Below are 19,821 nucleotides of genomic sequence, written 5' to 3'. Positions count from 1 at the left end.
ACTTTGTTTTGGTAAAAAAAAAATTAATTAGTACTTGGACGCACGGGAAGTTGATTATCTCATTGGCTAATAAATGAGGTAGTTGATCATGAAATAAAATAATAGTTGTTGTTGAGCATGAGTTAATGCTTCCAAAAGACAACAACAACCACCAAATATTATACCACTAAATCGGATCGACTACATGAAACGAAATATGTCATATTGTGCTATCATAAACCATATTTAGATCCAACTCATTAATCTATAAATCTTTCCTAATAGTTTTTCTTAGGCTTAATAGTAGTTTTCGCCCCTTAACTTTCACGAAGTTGCGATTTTGGCCATAAGAAAAAAAACTACAAATATTTCAGCCCCCTAACTTTCAGGGGGTAATTGAAGTTTTGTTAATTTCAGGAGGATAATTGACAAAACTTACAATTTCATAGGGTAATAGCCTATTTACTCATTTATAAACTCTTACTCGTTTATTAAGTGCAATTTTAATATTTCAGCGCTCGTTTAATAGTAATACACATTTATTTTTAATCTCTATTTTCTATCTTATCTGTCTCTTTCCATTCTTAGTTTCTCTCTCTCCAGTGGTAGGTGGTTGTGTTTCTAAGAATCAATTTAGCCTCCATCCATATTATTTCCTCTCCTATATATACCCGAATACATGCACTTAAACAAGCAACAATTGATTTCGAATCCTTAGTTATATTTCATAGATATCCCACGGCAGTCCCAAACAATGAGGAATGTGATCAGGTATAGTTTTGCACCTTTGTAAAAATATTAGTCGATATCAACTCTTTTTAATATTGGAGACTTTAAAATTCAACTCTTTTTTTTGTGAAGTTCGATCTTGAATGTTATTATGTATAGAGTTGGTGATTTTCATCGCTGGTTTCGTCTTGCATCTTATATTCATATATTTTTGATGTTTTTTAATATGATGTTGTTTTCAGTTCTTTAGCGACCACGGTTACAGTAATTTTGCTTGGAATATTTCTCTATTTTATGGTCTTTCTCGGTTTGGGTTTTTGTACAATCGATTGTTTTAGGACGTGGGTTGGTCAGCTACCTACCTATGCCACTAAAATTAACGACACTCAAGTAGAATCCTTAATTCATGTTGATCTTGACAACAAGCACATTTTTCATTAATTAACCATTAATTTGGTTTTTAAACTATCATTCTCTCGTCGATTTAATCTAAAACTGTAGAAATAAACATACTAATCATTAGTATATATTTCTATAATTTAAGAACCAAATTGAGAATATACTGGATTAACATATTTTCTATAATTTATTATTTTTCATTATTTTTAGGGTCCGTTTAGTGCACATGATAAGGAGACAGGATATGATAAAATATTTTGTTTTATTTTATCTTTTACTTTTAAAGTTAATAGTAACATTAAAGATGTGTTTAACATGGACCTTTTAAAAATGATCCAAAGATGGAAGTTTTCCATTTTTATATTATTTTATTAAAATTTATTAAAAATATGATGATCCACCGTTGGTTTGGGTATATATTAGACAACCCCTTAAATTAGCGTTTGTTTTAAATAGACCTCCCAAATGATATTAGAGCATCCACAATGCTGGGTGCTTCACCTATTTAGCACCGTAATTAATAAGCACCTTTATTGTGGAGAGAAAATGTTTGGTGCTTGTAAAGAATGGGGGCTATATAAGCACCCTCTCTCTCTTTAATTTTCATGGGGCATATGTAATAAATTGTAAACAAACCAATAAACTTTTTTGAAATACAACGACATTGAGTTATTAATACGATCTATTTATTAACTTTTTTCCTGAGGCGCTGGGTTGGAGAGATTGGGTGCTTATTAAGTAATATTGTTGAAAATTAAAAAAATAGATGACGTGTACATGCATGACCTAGCGCCCAAAATGGAGTGCTCTGTTGCTGATGGTCTTAGATGTGCCAGTAAACATTATGGAGAATTAATTGTATGGGCACAACCACAAATAAAATATATTTAAGCACACATACATAAAAATACTTATCATTTGATTATGGCGTTTAATTATTTTATAGGTCCTTGAAATATTTTATCCCTAAACAAAAAAAAAGTTTGTAATCAAGTCCCTAAACTACAATATTTTTTGTAATTAGGTTCATCAATTACACTTTTGTTAGTTAGACATATTATTTATTATGCATAGTTCTATCGTCTATCACCATATCAGAGTAAGACAAAATATGATAGAGATATAATAAGGGGAAATAGAGAAAAAAGATATTGAAAAGAGATGTACTAGAGATTAAAGAGAGATAAGAAAGAGAGAATGAGATAAGATAGTGGATATAGATGAAAGAATACGGTGAAAGAGATAAATGAGGGGAAAATTCGTTGAGTATGTCTCTCTCCTATCTTCTATACATTCTCTTTTTTCAACTTTCCTCTCTCTACCATATTTCTTCTCCCTTTGAGTGAGAGATAAACAAGAGAGAGATGCAAAATAAATATTCTTTTCTAAACTCTCCCTCTCATTTCATCTCTTCTCTCTCCCTCTCCCATCCTCTCTAAAGTTGATTCTCTCTCTTCTCCCCCTTTCATATATTCTCTCTTCTATCTATATATCATCTCTTTTATCTCGCATTCTCTTTTTCATATCTCGCTCCCCTCTCTCAGCTCTCTCCTTTTGCAGATAATTAGATAATTACATTTATAAACATTAATATATTTATATATATCGCATTGTAGGTCCTTAAACTACTTGAGGATTTTTAAATAGGTCCATATACTAAAAAAAATACAATCATGTCCTTGAACTATTATATTTTTTGGCTTAAATTTAGTTTTGACGCTCTTATTTTGATTGAAATTAGATTTTAACACCCTATTTTGAAATCCAAATTTTAACCCCACTGTATTATATATTTTCAGGATTTTAGGGGTCAACAAATCCTAAAAATTATAAAACAGTGAGGCTAAAATTCCGAATTTTAAAATAGCGAGTTAAACTTCAATTTCAGTCAAAATTGAATTTAAGAATGCATTTTTTGCAATTATGCTCTTTTATTACATGTTGACTAACAAGAGTCTAACTAATTGATCTAATTGCAAGAAAAAAATTAGTTTAAGGATTTGATTACAAACTTTTCTAATTTAAAAATCTATTTATAATTTCCAAATAATTTAGGAACCTAAAAAATAATTAAACCTTTATTTATTTATTTACAATAACATATTATTTAAGTGTTTCAATTTTACATTTTCCCATCTATATATGTGCCTAAATAAAATCATGTGATGTTGTGATCAAGCAAGTATAATCCTCAACTTTATAACGTTATTTTATTAAAAATGTCTTCCATAACTATTTAAAATGCCTAATTTGGAGCTTTCAACAGACCACCCCCTTCAAAGAGAAAGAGACCACATTCGGAAATATCGTCAAGTACGGTGCAATCAGGTGATATATAATTATTTGTATTTGTATTTCATGTTGAGTAATTTGGATTTGCCTTAAATATATTTTTGCTTTTTGGAATATATGACTAAAAGTTTTTATTTTAGCAATGTTAGAGATTAAATAGTTAGACCAAAATTCTCCTCAATGGAGTTTTCTAAGGGTCCACCTTCAAATTCTTCTCAATGAAGTTTCTATATTGTATAACATTAGGTGAATGAGCAATTCATAATCTAGAATTGCGTTCAAGAATCAATGTGATACTCATCGACCACATTTGATGTTTATGGATGAATCTATTGTTTCATTCTTGTTTTCGAGGAAAGGTCATGGTTGTGTGGACAAAGTAACTAATCATGGTAACACTGTTCACGATACCGTTTTGTAGGATTCATTGCCTCTTTTTATTAGAACCCTCTTAAAAAGGCAAAAATAAAGAAAACAAAGAAAGGGGGAGAAAAAAAAGTTACAAAAAGCAAACAAGAGGATTTCTTTAGGGACCGATTTGGATTATCAACTTGTTCGTTTTCTGTAACTTTTTTCTCCCATTATTTGTTTTCTTTATTTTGACCTTTTTAAGAGGGTTTTGGTTTGACACGTCCACCCCCACCCCTCCTCTTATGAGTGAATGGCAGACGAAGGGAGTTTCTTGGGGGTGCCAACCTAGTCGGGATGTCCAGTTTCACCCTGATGTTCTTCTCACACTGAAGTGATGATGTCCTTAGCCCTAGGGGCGTAGCCCTTCATATACAAGGGGTAGCCTTGGCTACCCCAAAAAATATATTAGTTTTGAATTAGTTGGTATGTATTTATATCTAGCTACCTCAAATAATTAATAAACATTGAGCTACCCCAATCAAGTTCAGTTGTCGAAAATTAGCATAAATAATAAAGTAAAAATTTACTACATGATTGATAGATTTATTTGTAATTGTCTGGTATTTCCAATCGCAATAACAACTATAGAGAAAACTTTTTTAACAATTAAAATTATCAAGACAATAGTCATAAACATATTAAATGGGCAATAAGTCTCTTGCAAATAATCTAATTGTTTACATTGGAGAGGACATTATCATTTTATTTTGTAAACAATCAATTATAAATAAAATTGGCTTCTTGAAACATATTTTGTCCAACTTTTTTAAATAGTTATTGTCAATATTTATCATTTGTTGATGCTCAAAGTTAATTTTTATGTATTAGCTAATTTTCATATTATTTTGTTTTTAATCTCTACAACACTTGCGATTTTTAAGTTAATTTACTAAGATTTTGTTTAATTTTTGTTATAGAGATTAAATCCAAGACTAAAAACACTTTTTTATGTAAATTTTAAAAAATTGAGACAAAAATTGAATAAATTTTGTTTAGAGGCTAAACCTAAAAAAGTATTTTATCCTTAAGTTTACTATGTTGGTTTTAAAATATTTTATTTTTTTATTTATATTTGGCTCCTGTGCAATTTTTTTGCTAGCTTCGCTGCTGCTTAGCCCAATTTTTTTTCATTTAAATGTTTTCTATCCATTTCTTCCAATGTTCTATTTTTTCTTTCGACAACCCCATTCTATCGAGGAGTTCTTGGATGGAAAAAATTATGAGAGATGTCATTCTCATAAAAAAAATACCTTGAAGGTTCATTTTCAAATTCTTCGCATGATCACTTATTACTAAGATGATTTTTGCATCTTTTTCATTCTGAACTCTTTTGCAAATGTTTTTAAAAGTTTCAAATGATTCATCGTTTTTTATTTTAAGAAAAGAACTCACGTGAATCTTAAAAAGTTATCAACATTGACAAAACCAAGAACAATAAAATATTTTTATTAACATTATAATTTTTTTTTTCTCTTAATAATTTCTTTAATGTCTATTTTAGGGGCGGAACCTGTTATTGCCTCTATTTATGCTGACAGTTTTGAGCTAAATCGGAGCAGTTTTCCGGAAGGTTTTGTTTTTGGTACTGGCTCCTCCAATTACCAGGTACGTTTTGTAACATTGTGTGTTTCTATGCATGTGGAAATATGCATAATCATTGCGTATGCTTTTGCTTTTTGTAACGGTCTTGCACCAAAAAAATTATGTTTAATTCCTAATGCTATAAGATTGGCCAAAGAAAAAACATGTATTAAATAAAGAGAAATTTTTAGAACTCTCACCCAACACATCATTCTTTCCGGAAGGGTATGTCTTGTGAATCACTACAAGAAAACTTTTCAGTTTTTGCTTTGGGTTTATTTTTTTCTCAATTGTTTACTTAAATTGATAAATAGACTCAAAATGTGAAATTGTTCAATTTTGATTTCCTCGTAAGAGGAGGCACAACACTTGGAATAGCAGAAAGGGCATAAAAGAAGGATTTGGACAAAAATTGTAAAACATAGTTCAATTTAAATTTCACCATTGTTAGAGACAGAATGAACCATGGCCAAAGAGAGAGTCAGTAAATGCACCCAGTTTCCATTTCTTAAATAAAAATTATATATTCTTTTAGTTTAATAATATGTGTCATGTTTTAATTGGACAAATGTAAGAATGATGTGTTGGGTGAGAGTTCACACAAAAATTTCTTTAAAATAAATGCTTGAAAGTCCAGAAATTTATAGAAAGTAATACTTCTTCCGGTCTAAAATATAAGAAAATATTCATTTCACTGATTTATTGAATAAAAGATGTATCTGATTTATATTATGGAGTATTGATTATGTATGAGTTATATTATTGAATCTTAAGAATTGGAGGTTAATCTGTCAACGGTATAATTTTTGTGTTGATAATGTAGTATGAAGGTGCTGTAAGTGAAGACGGAAGAGGAGTTGGTACATGGGATATATTTGCCCATACACCAGGTACATACATGCATATATATATATATATATATATATATATATATATATATATATATATATATATATTTCTTCGATAATTATAGTTTTATTGATACTATCTAGGCAAAAACCTAGTTAGTGGATAGGCCACAAGTGCCTTACAAATCATGACCACACCTAATTGGTAGGTAGTGGTGGTTCCCAGGTGGTTCAATGGTGGTGTTGGTTTGCATGGTGGTTTATCATGGTTGTAGTGGTGTGATTTGGACGGTGTCGTGGTGGAAACTCTGGACTCGTTCAGAGTTAAACCCAAGACCTTCAATTTTTTTTTATCTATTTGGTCAACCCTATTCAGCTACTCATACCCTCAATTATAATCAGTCTACATGAACAAGAAATGAGACTTTAATTTATTACCAAACTTTCAGATGATTTATATGTTTTGATGAATGTAAATAAGTCTCAAGATATATAGAGTTTATAGACAAGTCATAGGGCTTCATGTTTGTACACGTAAGATGTAAGACGTGCTTAACACACACAATTTCACAGGACTTCATGTTTGTACACGTAAGATGTAAGACGTGCTTAACACACACAATTTCTACCGATAGTGTAAAAAAAAAATATTAATGACAACACAAGTTTTTGTACTAGAATTCTAATAGATTTTTTTTTTTGTTGTAGTTATTTCCTGTTAGATATTGAAGAAAAGAAACAGAAACAACGACAAATATATATAATTAATTTGATAACTCTAATGCCACTCCATGTGGCTAATGGGTGGAATCATATTTTTCTTCTAATGTGGTAATTGGTGCAACTGCATACAGGGATGGTAAAGGATGGAAAGAATGCAGATGTAGCTATTGATCACTATCATCGTTATAAGGTACCTCTAATGTGATATATAATTTCAGATTAATTGATACAAATTGTAATTGTAGATCAAATCATTTTAGTCCTTAAATAAATCAAATAATTTTAGTGATCAAAAGGTAATAATAGATTGACAATGTAAAAAAAGATGTATAGATTTTACTTTATGAATCTCTATTTTTTTTTCTTCTAGTATATGTGTTAACCATTTTTACATCTTAATAGGAAGATGTTCAAATCATGAAGAATATGAATACAGATGCATACAGATTCTCCATATCTTGGCCAAGGATATTGCCAAGTAATAGAAAATGTTTAATTTGGTTACATCATTAATGAGTTTCAACTGGTTGTATCTTCCATATGCATTAACAACTCTAACAAATATGCAGAAGGAAAACTAAGTGGCGGTGTAAACCAAGCAGGAATCATATTTTACAACAACCTGATCAATGAGCTACTTGCTAATGGTAATGCATTATATTCCATACTTTATTAGTATATCATATTCATGATGTTCATATTCATAATAATACAAATTGATGGAATTATTGATCCAGGTCAAATACCATATGTGACCCTTTTTCATTGGGATCTTCCCCAGGCCTTACAAGATGAGTATGGAGGCTTTGTCAGCACGAATATTTTGTAAGTATCATGACACAAATTTGATAGAAAATGCACATACAAAATTGAGAGAAAGATTAGAATGTTTTGGATACTTCAGAACGTTTTATACTGCGATTAGAATGATCTCCATACACTCACACTTTAGAGAGAAAACTTCAAAGGACGATGAATCTCTTTATTATTAAATGTGATAGATATGAGAAATATGAGTGATATATATGTATGTGATATATCAACTGAATACAAAACAAGTACTTATATGCTAAATTGAGTTACTTGCTCTACAAGCCACTAACCAACTAACTAACTAGTTAGTTACTAACTAACCAACCAACCAACAACATAGTTGATTTATCCACAACTAACTAACATTAGAATATGAATTATACAGCAACAAAATTTTCATTCAAGAAATAATAAATTGAGGATAGAGCATTATGACATTTTTTTTTATTCATATAGTTGATTGTTTAATTTCAATATGCAGAGATGATTTTAAGGACTTCGTGGATATATGCTTCAAGGAATTTGGAGACAGAGTAAAGCATTGGGTTACTTTTAATGAGCCATTCTCTTACACTTTGAATACATCAGATTGGTACCAGGCCACACACAACCAACTTCTTGCTCATGCAGCTGTTTTCGAATTGTATAAAACCACATATCAGGCTCAAAATGGTATAATAGGCATTGGATTAAATTCTCACTGGTTTAAACCATACTCAACTGACCCATTAGATCTAAAAGCTGCCGAAGACGCCCTTGATTTCATGTTTGGATGGTAACCACTATACTTTTTGACCGTTTCTACAACAACCATGGATCACGACAAAATTGGGACCGTATAATTTGAAATCTTTTTTATCTGTTTACAGGTTTATACAGCCGCTAACAACAGGAAAGTATCCAGCAAGCTTGGTGTCTTATGTGCCAGATTTACCAACGTTCACTGCAGAGCAATCTAAGAGTCTTATTGGGTCATATGATTTTATTGGAATCAATTACTACACCAGCATGTATGCTGCCAATGCAACGAAACCAATTCCTATACAGTCTGGATCAGGCGGCGCTGACGGTGTCAATAGTGTTTTCAATACTGTTAATGTGACTTTAACAGGTAAGAACACCTTTCTTACCACTCCTAATGAAGATGGCATACATCATTAATAGAAAAATCAATGTGTGCTATGATTCCTTGTTTGACATAAATTGTTTTCTGGTATGATTCATGACAGATAAGAATAAAGATGGGACATACATTGGAGCATGGGTGAGTAAGACTCTTAAGATTATTGTTACATCTTATTTGATTGATGAATAACAACTAAACAATATGTGCAGGCTGCAACTTGGCTATATGTTTGTCCAAAGGGGATTCGGGACCTACTGTTGTACACAAAGGAAAAGTATAACAATCCTACGATTATCATAACAGAAAATGGTAATATTTATAATACATTCTTTTATTTTTTTTATTTATTTCTAACATAAAATTTAAGAAAATATATTATGTATATATCAATCATTTTATATATTAAATCTACTAATTGTCATTAAAAAAAGCAAATACTTCTAATATTCTCTCACAGTGTATTTCATTCTCCTTTTTTCAGTGTCTAATAAACTAAAATTTGAAAATTCTAATAAATTTAAATCATAGGTATGAATGAAGTCAATGATCCAACACTATCACTCGAAGAGGCGCTCATGGATACTAACAGAATTGATTACTTTTATCGTCATCTATATTATCTTTTATCTGCAATGAGGTAGCACCCTCTATTTACTTAAATCAGAATCAATTATATTATTTTCGCACTCTAATTTTTTAGTTTTATGCATTTAATTTTGACTATATTGTTGTTTTTTGGTTTTTTGTGTGAAGGCAAGGTGTGAATGTAAAAGGATACTTTGCATGGTCCCTTTTGGACAACTTTGAATGGAATGACGGATACACTGTGCGTTTTGGAATTAACTTTGTTGATTATGACAATGATCTTAGAAGACACCCTAAGCTCTCTGCCCGGTGGTTTAGGAAGTTTCTTGAACATAATAGAATTATTGGTTGATGCATGTCATCATGACCACCAATAATACTGCGTGAGCTTTGTCATTAACTACGAGAAACTTTAATCTTGAATTTGTTGTTGTTGTTTTTTGTGTTTTCAACACAAGTGTACTCTAGTCTCTCTTTTTCATTTCTTTCTTGTAAGCCGTCAGCAAAACTCTACTTTCTTCTTCTTCTTCACCAATAAAGAGGGGTGATTTAAGGTCATTTTTTGATCCAAAATCACCCTATGTATCTCGTTTTTCTCTTTCCTTTTTTAATAAAATAAGTGATTTTCACATTTATTTCGTTCTTTTATTTTGTGATTTAGTCGTCTTAGTGCGACGTGAGTGTGTTTGTCGTCTTTGTGTGGCGCTGTTTGCCTTTCTTGTTTCGCTCAGGTCTTGGTTTAGTTTAGATTGTCATATCAGTTTCGATCCAATGCAGATTCAATCAATGATTTTGACGTCCTCCACGTTGCAGATCCGGAGACATGGGTATTTCGGAGACTTTAATATAGTCATATGTGTAGGCTTTTGTACTTTGTCATTTTATGCTATTAACATGGATGATGTGAGTTTGTTTGCAAATTCATCATTTTTGTTTTTAACGAATTTGCATTGTATCAATGTACTCTATCAATTTAAGTGAATGAATATAATTTATTTTTGTCAAAAAAAAGTCTTGGATTTGTTGTTTTTTAATAAAAATCTGGAATTTGTTTTCTTAATTAACAATTATCTATATGTGTTACAAATGCGTACATTCTTAATCATGTTATGTTTTGTAATAATTAATTTAGATTTGTTTCATAAGCAAATATTTATTGATCATGAGAAGATAGGGATGTGCAAAAAACCAAAAAACTGAACCGAACTATTAAACTGAATCGAATTAAACTAAAAAAAATTTGAACCATTACTAACAGTTCTGGAACTGAACTGGAACAGTTCGGTTCAATTCAAAATAGTTTGGTTGGGTTCGAAATAGAAAAAAAAGAGGTGGCATAGGTTTATGTGCTTATATTGTGTTACCTTTGTTTTATGCTATGTTACGTGGTTGAGTAGAGTATTAAATGAATAAGAGTGAGGAAGATAATTGACTCAAGATGATTACTTGGTATTTTAGAACTTTGTCAAAAGAAATGAACTGCCAAGGGAAAGTATATAATTATAAAAAAAAAAAAATTCAAGATTTTGAAAGGGCATGTGAGATTCCTACTCGAGACCATGTGTAGAAAACTAGTTGAGTTAGAGTGACCTTATTCTCGTGTATTTTGACCCTTATGAGTGACTAGAATGCAATAAAGTGAACTATGATAAGTAGTACAAATAGGCCGTAAATGTATAATAAATACATTTTTTATTAACCTTCAATCATGAATGTTTTGTTGCGAAGAATAGAACCATATCGCATGCGTTATCATTTCGAATGTTGCAATGTGCTATTGCTATTCCATTGCCCATTGATTCACTTGGGAGATATTGACATATTTTCACTAATCTCTCCATGTTCTTTGTTGTAAGATTAGATTCAATGTTAGTTTGCTTAAAATAAATTGAAAATTCATGCATAAGTATAAGTTTTCAATTTGCTTTAATTTCATTCTTATTTATGTATGATTGTGCTGGCCCCACACCAAGTGGTGGATGATTTCCAGCCAAAAGAAAACAAAAAAGTTTTGTTTTGCTGTGTGTCGCGTCATTTTTCGGACGGTCGAATGCCATTTGATTGACGTTTGACCCACTTTGGATTTCACGACTGAACATTTAATTTTTTTCAAAAGAAAGTGGAAAAATGTTCAAATACCACATTTTTAGGGATTAAGGGTTCGGGGGTTGGTTATATTTAGGGAAGGTGTTAAGCACCCTAAATATTCGTAGTACTCTACGAGAACCTCTTGATTTTATTTAACTTTTGTGCTATAAACTTGCTTGCTTTAAAAAATGGAATTTGAAATGATAAAAGAAAATAGAGACCTAATTTATCTACATTTTTATTGATTTGGAAGGACGTGTGTCCTTTGCCTACGTACCCGTGAGGGATCAAAACCTCGTAGTTCGGGGTAGAAATTGACGTTTGATTTGTTTTTGTGTTTTTTAATAGTTTTTGAAAAAATGTTTTAAAATGAAAAGCCAAATGGCAAATTGGAATTTGTTGGTAACTTTATATTGAAAGAAAGATGACTCAAAGTAGAATTAAATTGATTGATGATTTGATTAAGAAAGGAAATAAAATGAACGGTTACTTGATTTAAGATCAAGGTTTGTTTATGAAAACATTTTTGTGATTTTGATATATTTGCATGTTTTTGTTGTTTTGAATAATGATATGAAAATTATATACGCATAATGAGAAAAAATAATGTTAAGCTGAAATATGAGGTTATTTTAACACGGACCAGAATATTCTGGAGAATGATTATATAAACAGAAATATAATATTAACAGTTGATTTAAGACCAGCGCGCTCTGGATTAATTTAATTAAACAATGACCAGATTGTTCTGGAGAATAATATAATATTAACAGTTAATTTAGGACCAGAGTACTCTGGATTGAGGTGTGTATTTAATGACAAAATTTAAATATGCGTACGATAATAGTGGACAACAGAATGTAATGCAAAAATAAAATAAAAATGCATGAGTAATAAAAATAAAATGCTAGAAAAAACTAAAAATGCATGAAAAAAAATGAAAATAGAAAGCAGGGGGTGTAAGCAGTTAAAGGGGGGGTGCATAAATTAAAATGAATGAAGATTGGGCCTTGAGACAGAAAGGCGTTGGGCTTAGACCGGTTCGGTTCAAGGGAAACGAACTGGTTCAATGAATATATATAGGGGGAGGTCGGTTTTTTCTCTTCATTTTAACACAAAATCCTCTCTCTACCTTCTTTTAGAGAGAGAAGCTCTCTTCTCTCTACTTCCCTTTCTCATCTCCTCCAGCGAATGGGAGAGCGGCCGGCTGGTATTCCGACGCGGCGGTTAGCCGTCGTTGACGGCGGCGCCGCCGCTCCAAACACCTATTTTTTTTTATTTTTTTTGTCATTTCTACTTCTTTTCTCTCCATCTTTCCGATTTTTAACTTAAAAATTGTATTTACAAAATGGTTTAACCTAGATCTAGGTTAGAAATAACTACCTTTTCTTGTGTTTATTTTTTTTGGATCTGGTTCGATTCGATCTCAGCGGTTGTTGTAGTGGTCGATTTGGTTGTGTTGGTTGGATTTGTTTGGATCGGCTAGATTGTGTTGGATTTGTTTGTATGAAACTTTGTTTGAATCGGTTTTGGTACTGGTTGTAACAGCCCAGGTGGGTCCCGCACCTATTAGTGGGGCCGTCCCACTACCCCGGCACTGTCACTCACAAGCTTAATCACTACCCCCCTCCTCTAGTAGTGTTTTTGCCTCCCGTGGGAATCGAACCTAGTACCTGGGGATAAGTACTACTTCAATGCATTCCCACTACCAATTGAGAGGGGCCCACCGGGCTGTTACACTAGTGATTGATGTTGATGCAGTTTGTAAGGTGTGGTGTGCGTGAGTTTTGTATGAATCTGTGTTTTTGGTTCTTGCTAGAAATTTGTGTGTTGCTGGAAAAATTGTTCTTTGGATATTTTCGTTCCTGGAAAATTCTTCCTTGGATTTTTGTGTGTGTCCTTTTGCTGGTTTCAGGTGTTATATTTATAGAGGGAAGCATCACCAAAATTGCCTTGGCTTGGGTTTAACGTGACAGGCTGGATTGGATATTTTTTGGACAAAATTTTGGATATAGATATAATAATAATAATAATAATAATAATAATAATAATAATAATAATAATAATAATAATAATAATAATAATAATAATAATAATAATAATAATAGATTCAAAATAAAAAACAAAATGAGGTAAAGATAAAGATTAAAAAAAAACAAATTTAAAGTTAATTGATGGAAACTAAAAATTAAATAAATAAAAAAATGACAATTGAGAGAAGAGGGCTCGACTCGGAACCAAATATGAGATATTTTAAAATAACTCTCTGCCGAATTTTTAGTGAAAAGGCTGAGACTGATCGGGGTTAAAGGACACGTGTTAGTGATGTCTTAGGTCAAAAATTGGGGTATGACACTATGCATGAAATAGTGAGTCTATGTATATAGGCTTTCGGTGCAAAGCAATTTTCTGTGCATGTGAGTTTTGCAACTTGCTTGCAACTTTGTTTTGTTAGGTACCTCTTTCCCTATAAATAGAGGAATGAATTGAAGGAAAGTACATCAACACAAAGGGAAAGCAGAAGCTAAAGAAAAATAAAAGCTTATGCTGTGTGTTGTGTGTAGAAGTGTGTGAGAGGAAAAATAGAGTGTTGAGTAAATCCAGAGAGGTTGGGAAAAATACACCGGGTGGGTATCATCTCTATAACTCCTTGGTGCTATAAAATAATAGCATTAGAATAGGAGTGAGTCTCATAGGAAACACTATATTGTATCTCTTGAGTGTGTAAGAGAGTGGAAAGAATATTGTAATATTCTTTAATATAGTGGAATATTTTCGGAGTTTGTCCCGTGGTTTTTCCTTCGGTATTAGAAGGTTTTCCACGTTATATTCTTGTGGTGTGATTGTGTTGTTGTTTATTATTATTTTTTCTTCAGCCCTGTTATTTCCCAACAGTGGTATCAGAGCTTCGGTACCGTGAGATATCACAATTCTTAGTATGCTATGTGGTTGCAGCATTGTCTGATCTTCCACATCAGAAAAGAAGTGTGATATTGTGAAGGTGCTGAAGAAGGGTGGTACTGTGCAACTGCTATGTCTTATTCAAATGCAATGAAGTTTGACATAGAGAAGTTTGATGGAAGAATCAACTTTGGATTGTGTAAAGTACAAGTCAAGAATGTGCGGATACAATCAGGATTACACAAGTGTGGAAAGTCTGGGCATTTAAAGAGAAATTGTCCAGGTGGAGCAGTTTCTGAAAAAGACTCTGAGGCAAGTGCTAGTAATATCTCCCTTGTTTCGGGAGATGATGGTGATCTTATCTAGAAGATAAAATGTGTCCTTATGGTATTTCCGCTATACCATGAAAAAGGACAGGTTATTGCTAGCGGATTCAGAACAACACACGGGCATTGGTTGACATTGATGCAGGGTGTGTGGTGAGATATGTCGATGGCTGAAGAACTTCTTGGAAGCCAACATGGGAGTTGCACCATAATCTTTCAGCAAGGTTTCGACGTGTAGAAATTCTTGGAATGGTTCAGTTTCAAGTGAAGTATATTCTTTATGGTGGAGTATGATTGTCAGTATAGACAATAGAAGGGGGAGCAGGAAAGCGGAAGAACAACAATTTATGTTGGAAAAGATTCACACTGATTTGTGTCGAAAGTCCTCCTGACCAAGGGTGTTCAGGCGGTGGGTTCCGTTGAGTGCAGCAACAGCGATACAAGTATATGTGTGTGTGGATGAAAGAGCTTCAACTTTGTGCCGAGTTGATCGGCATGGATCGCAAGTAAATGAATTGCGATGATATCTCATTTTGGCTGGAGGGGGAGAATTGTTGGCCCCACACCAAGTGGTGGGTGATTTCCAGCCAAAAGAAAACAAAAAAGTTTTGTTTTGCTGTGCATGAAATAGTGAGTCTATGTATATAGGCTTTCGGTGCAAAGCAATTTTCTGTGCATGTGAGTTTTGCAACTTGCTTGCAGCTTTGTTTTGTTAGGTACCTCTTTCTCTATAAATAGAGGAATGAATTGAAGGAAAGTACAACAACACAAAGGGAAAGCAGAAGCTAAAGAAAAATAAAAGCTTATGCTGTGTGTTGTGTGTAGAAGTGTGTGAGAGGAAAAATAGAGTGTTGAGTAAATCCAGAGAGTGTGGGAAAAATACACCGGGTAGGTATCATCTCTATAACTCCTTGGTGCTATAAAATAATAGCATTAGAATAGGAGTGGGTCTCACAGGAAACACTATATTGTATCTCTTGAGTGTGTAAGAGAGTGGAAAGAATATTGTAATATTCTTTAATATAGTGGAATATTTTCGGAGTTTGTCCCGTGGTTTTTCCTTCGGTATTAGAAGGTTTTCCACGTTATATTATTGTGTTGTGATTGTGTTGTTGTTTATTAATTTTTTCTTCTTCAGCCCTGTTATTTCCCAATAGATTGATGATGCAACCGACTTGAAGTTTTTTTTTTTGAGACTATTGAAAGTTAATGGTATTTTCGATTACTTTGTATTGAACATGTTTGTTAGTGAATTAGTGAAGTTTTGCACTTGTAAGAGAATAAATAAAAATCAGAAAATAGGTAAGTAGTTGTCCACACACAATTTGTATAACATATGTGCAGTATTTTTCTATAACTAATTCTTTATAACCCAGCTTGAATTGTAAAATTAATTTGTTGGAAACTAGACACAATTTTCTACAAATTGAACACTAATTATCTGTTTTCACTGAATTTTTTGATAGAGAAAAAAAACTTATCACAGGTTAGAAGACATTTGATGTCCTATTTTTAAAATGCAACAGCTTGTTAGTTAAACCTATACCTTAGAACGTTTGCTTCTTAAAATTAAAAATAAATCAATAATTTGGAAAAGACACTCGTGAAAGTCTTAGTCAAATGAAATTTTATCTTTGTTTCGGAAGTAGAGAGGATCAAATTGTTGTTATACCATTGTGAATGTTCTAAAATTTTGTGTACCTTTACTGTACTACGTTATGTATTTTCAATGTGTAAAAGTATTGTATTTACTATCAAGTATACATGTATATGTATGCATATGTACAAAAATGTTATAGATAATTAATTTGCGGACTATTTTCTATGTGTCTGTGAAATGAAGTTGATACATATTCATATATTTATTGTGTGATCTGTGTGTGAAACTTTCGAAAACATGAAATTTATTATGCCATTCATATGGTTTTTCTGTATCACCGTTAATCAAGTAATTTTCCTTTTTTTTTTGGTACAAAAGAGGGCCAAAGGCCCAAAAGAAGGAAACAAAAAACTAAGGAGCTATTCGCATATTTCTAGGCATGCACACTCCAGAAATATCATCAAACATGAGGTTTTGAAGCTCATTAGGAGGAGACTCCAAAGCTACCAGATTCCAAGAATTCAAAGATAAGCTAAAATTGGCTAGCCAATCAGCACATCTGTTGCCTTCACGCCAAGTGTGAATAACTTGTGTGCCATTCCCTCCGAAGGATCTCTTGAATACGCTGAACCAAAGAAGGAATGGTTCCATTGATCTTACAATTGTTAGTAACCATATCAATAAGAATCTTTGAGTCACTCTCAACAATCAAGTGAGATATACCCTCTCTCCAAGCCATATCCAGCCACAGATAAAGACCCCACATCTCAGCATGCAAAGCATCACAAGCTCCAATTTTGCGGCTAAAACCCTTGATCCACGTGCCATCAGATTGTCGAAGGAGCCTGCCACAACCTGCAAGCTCACCATTACCTTTGCATGCTCCATCACAATTAAGTTTCACCCAACCATCCAATGGTCTTTTCCAGCCAATATACGCAATTTCCTTATGATGAGGATTTTTCTACAAATGATCTTGAGCAACTTCTTCAATGGCCTTAATGAAATTTTAGATGACATAAGTTGGGTTATCTGGTCTTTGAAATCCTTCTTCAAAAATAGCTTTGTTTCTCCAAGTCCACAGATGTCAGCATGTAGTCATGAAAGTTGTCTGCCACCGTTAATCAAGTAATTTTCCTATCTTGATTATTTGGATCAACCCGACTTTAGATACATGAGTCAGCAATTAGTTTTGTTAGAAACAGGTTTTGGCTAAACAACATATACTTTAATAGCAGTTCTAAAATTTGTAAGCACTTATTTTTTTAGCCTAATTATTTTGTACTTTGTAATTTGTATTGCTTAGAAATAATTATGAGATGATATGATTAAGTAAGGTCTAAAACAAGTATAAATTAAAGTTGGAGTCAAATTGAAGCAAATTAGTGAAACTTTCAAACGCAGTTGCTTACAAATTTTCTTTATGTGGTTTTTTTTTTATCCTTTCTTCAACTTGCTATTTTGTAGTGTTGATGTAGTAAATCCGCAAGTGCATGGTTTACCGGTGTAGTAATAAAGAGTATCGTTCCGATAGGGAGTTGTTGAATTCAATTAACTTCTATGAATGATTAGAAGAATGTTCAATAGAAAAGTTGAGATTTTTAACGGTTTAGAAAATAATACTCCCTCCGTTTTAAAATGAGTGTCGCTTTAGACAAAAAAATTTGTTTCAAAATGAATGTCACTTTACATTTCCAATACAACTTTAATTTTTTTCTTCCAACTTTAACCTCAATAAATACTCCAACATTTCTCTCTCACACAATTTTCAATACAACTTTAAGTTTGTCTTATTTTTATAAAGTAAGGTTATTTTAGTAAAATTGCTATGACATTTGACTACTTTATTCCATTACTTAATATGCGTGCAATTGGCTAAAACGACACTCATTTTGAAACGGAGGGAGTAATAAAAAGCGCCTTGTGATTATTGGTTCGTCATGGTGACAAATCTTTCACAAACCAAACCCTAAACCTAGAACTTTATGTTGGACCTATTTTCTAAAGACAAGTTTCTCTTTAGCCTATCACATCTCCTTTCGGTTTCAGTGAGTGTGTTTCTCTAGCAACCACACCTATTTTTATGGTTGATTGCCATTGAATTGAAGCTCGAAACTTTATTGTCTCAAGGTTTGCTAGACTATTTTCATGTTTCGAAATCCTTGTCTAAATTCACTTGTTCCAATATTAAAACTTCATCTTTCGATCAATCGCTTAATATTTGTGATGAATCAATAACAATTATTAAACTTCATCTTTCGATCTATCGATTAATATTTGTTATTGATTATAAGAACGGTGAAATAGATTAGAAAATAGATTTACATAAAATTAGGGTTTGAGGCTTGGTTTGATTAGGATTAGGTCATTAGACTCATCCAACAATCCCAAGACAAAAAAGAGTCTACTCACTCATGTTCATTGCAGACATAGAGAAGAAGAAGAAGAACATAAAATAACAATAAAATAAAGGTAAACTTTTATTCAAAGAAACAATTGTCACTTATTATTTCCAAGAACAAAAGATGATTATACAAGCTAGATGGCTGCTCTATTTATAGTTTAACATTGACTAGAGCCCTAAGAAAGAAATCATTAAAGTGTTGCACAAGAAAAAATGGGCTCTAGGTCAGAAATACTAAAATAGGCAGCTTGTCGAAGAAGCAAAAGCAGCAAAAGGACAATAAGGGGCGCGCTTATGCTCATATTTTGGTGAAGGATCTTCAAAATTTGTGCACATGATATTTTTGTATAAGATCTTAATATTTTTGGCATAAATCAACTCCAAATCTCCTTTCTTTTGCTCCAAGACTCAATCTTTCAAATATTTGTTCCTGAAATAAAATATCTTGCAATTGAAGTAAAATAGCTCTAAAAAGGAAATAAAATTAAAATCAGTAATTATTGACTCATCAAGTGTCGAGTTCGAAGATAGAAGTATTGAAAGTTAAAATGATTCCACAATGTTTTAAATTGTTAGAATTGATTTTTATTAATATAGGTTGTTAATGACTCAATGGTTTTCAATTTGTCAGTGTTGTTACCCTTGTGTATTGTTGCATTTTGAATGCTTTACATTTATTAATCTAGAATTTATAGTAACAATTTTGTCTTACCTTCTTGTACTATACAATTTTCATTTAAGTAGACTAGTTGCCAATTTTATAACCATCGCCCACTATGTATATTTAGGTCCTTGATTTAGTTTACTCAAACAAAAACAATAAATGGATATACTAAGTATGGGGAAATTGATGACTTTTGTGCTCAATGACAAGTAATTTTGTTTTTGTTGTGTCATTGCTTATTTTATCTTGCACTTTTATTGAGACCAAATCCAGGCTATTTATTAATGGTGTTGGGATTCATGTAATTGCTTAACTAGACTCTACTTTTACTTCAGTTTTCAGATAGTGTAAA

The 19,821-nt window shown here is 32.1% G+C and overlaps 1 protein-coding gene and 1 long non-coding RNA gene across 2 annotated transcripts; both read left to right on the top strand.

Moving 5' to 3' along the window:
- Nucleotides 1-674: 674 nt before the first annotated feature.
- LOC146926347 (beta-glucosidase 13-like) lies at nt 675-10,118 on the top strand. The gene is made up of 14 exons (XM_085758717.1): nt 675-750; nt 3,374-3,435; nt 5,312-5,415; nt 6,215-6,281; nt 7,094-7,152; nt 7,365-7,440; nt 7,532-7,609; nt 7,700-7,787; nt 8,257-8,550; nt 8,645-8,886; nt 9,005-9,039; nt 9,111-9,210; nt 9,430-9,538; nt 9,655-10,118. Exons 1-14 carry the CDS (start codon nt 734-736, stop codon nt 9,836-9,838), a joined length of 1,515 nt encoding a protein of 504 aa, XP_085614843.1. The 5' UTR covers nt 675-733; the 3' UTR covers nt 9,839-10,118.
- Nucleotides 10,119-13,958: 3,840 nt separating this feature from the next.
- Nucleotides 13,959-17,733, top strand: LOC146926346 (uncharacterized). The gene is made up of 2 exons (XR_015034097.1): nt 13,959-15,689; nt 16,780-17,733. It is a non-coding gene; the product is annotated as an uncharacterized LOC146926346 (long non-coding RNA).
- The last annotated feature ends 2,088 nt before the right edge of the window (nt 17,734-19,821 follow it).

The sequence above is a fragment of the Medicago sativa genome, chromosome 4, assembly GCF_051527215.1.
Source record: "Medicago sativa cultivar Bolivia chromosome 4, Bolivia_mono, whole genome shotgun sequence".
NCBI lineage: Eukaryota > Viridiplantae > Streptophyta > Magnoliopsida > Fabales > Fabaceae > Medicago > Medicago sativa.
The sequence above is the reverse complement of the archived record's forward strand: the minus strand, read 5'-3'. Positions and strand labels throughout refer to the sequence as shown.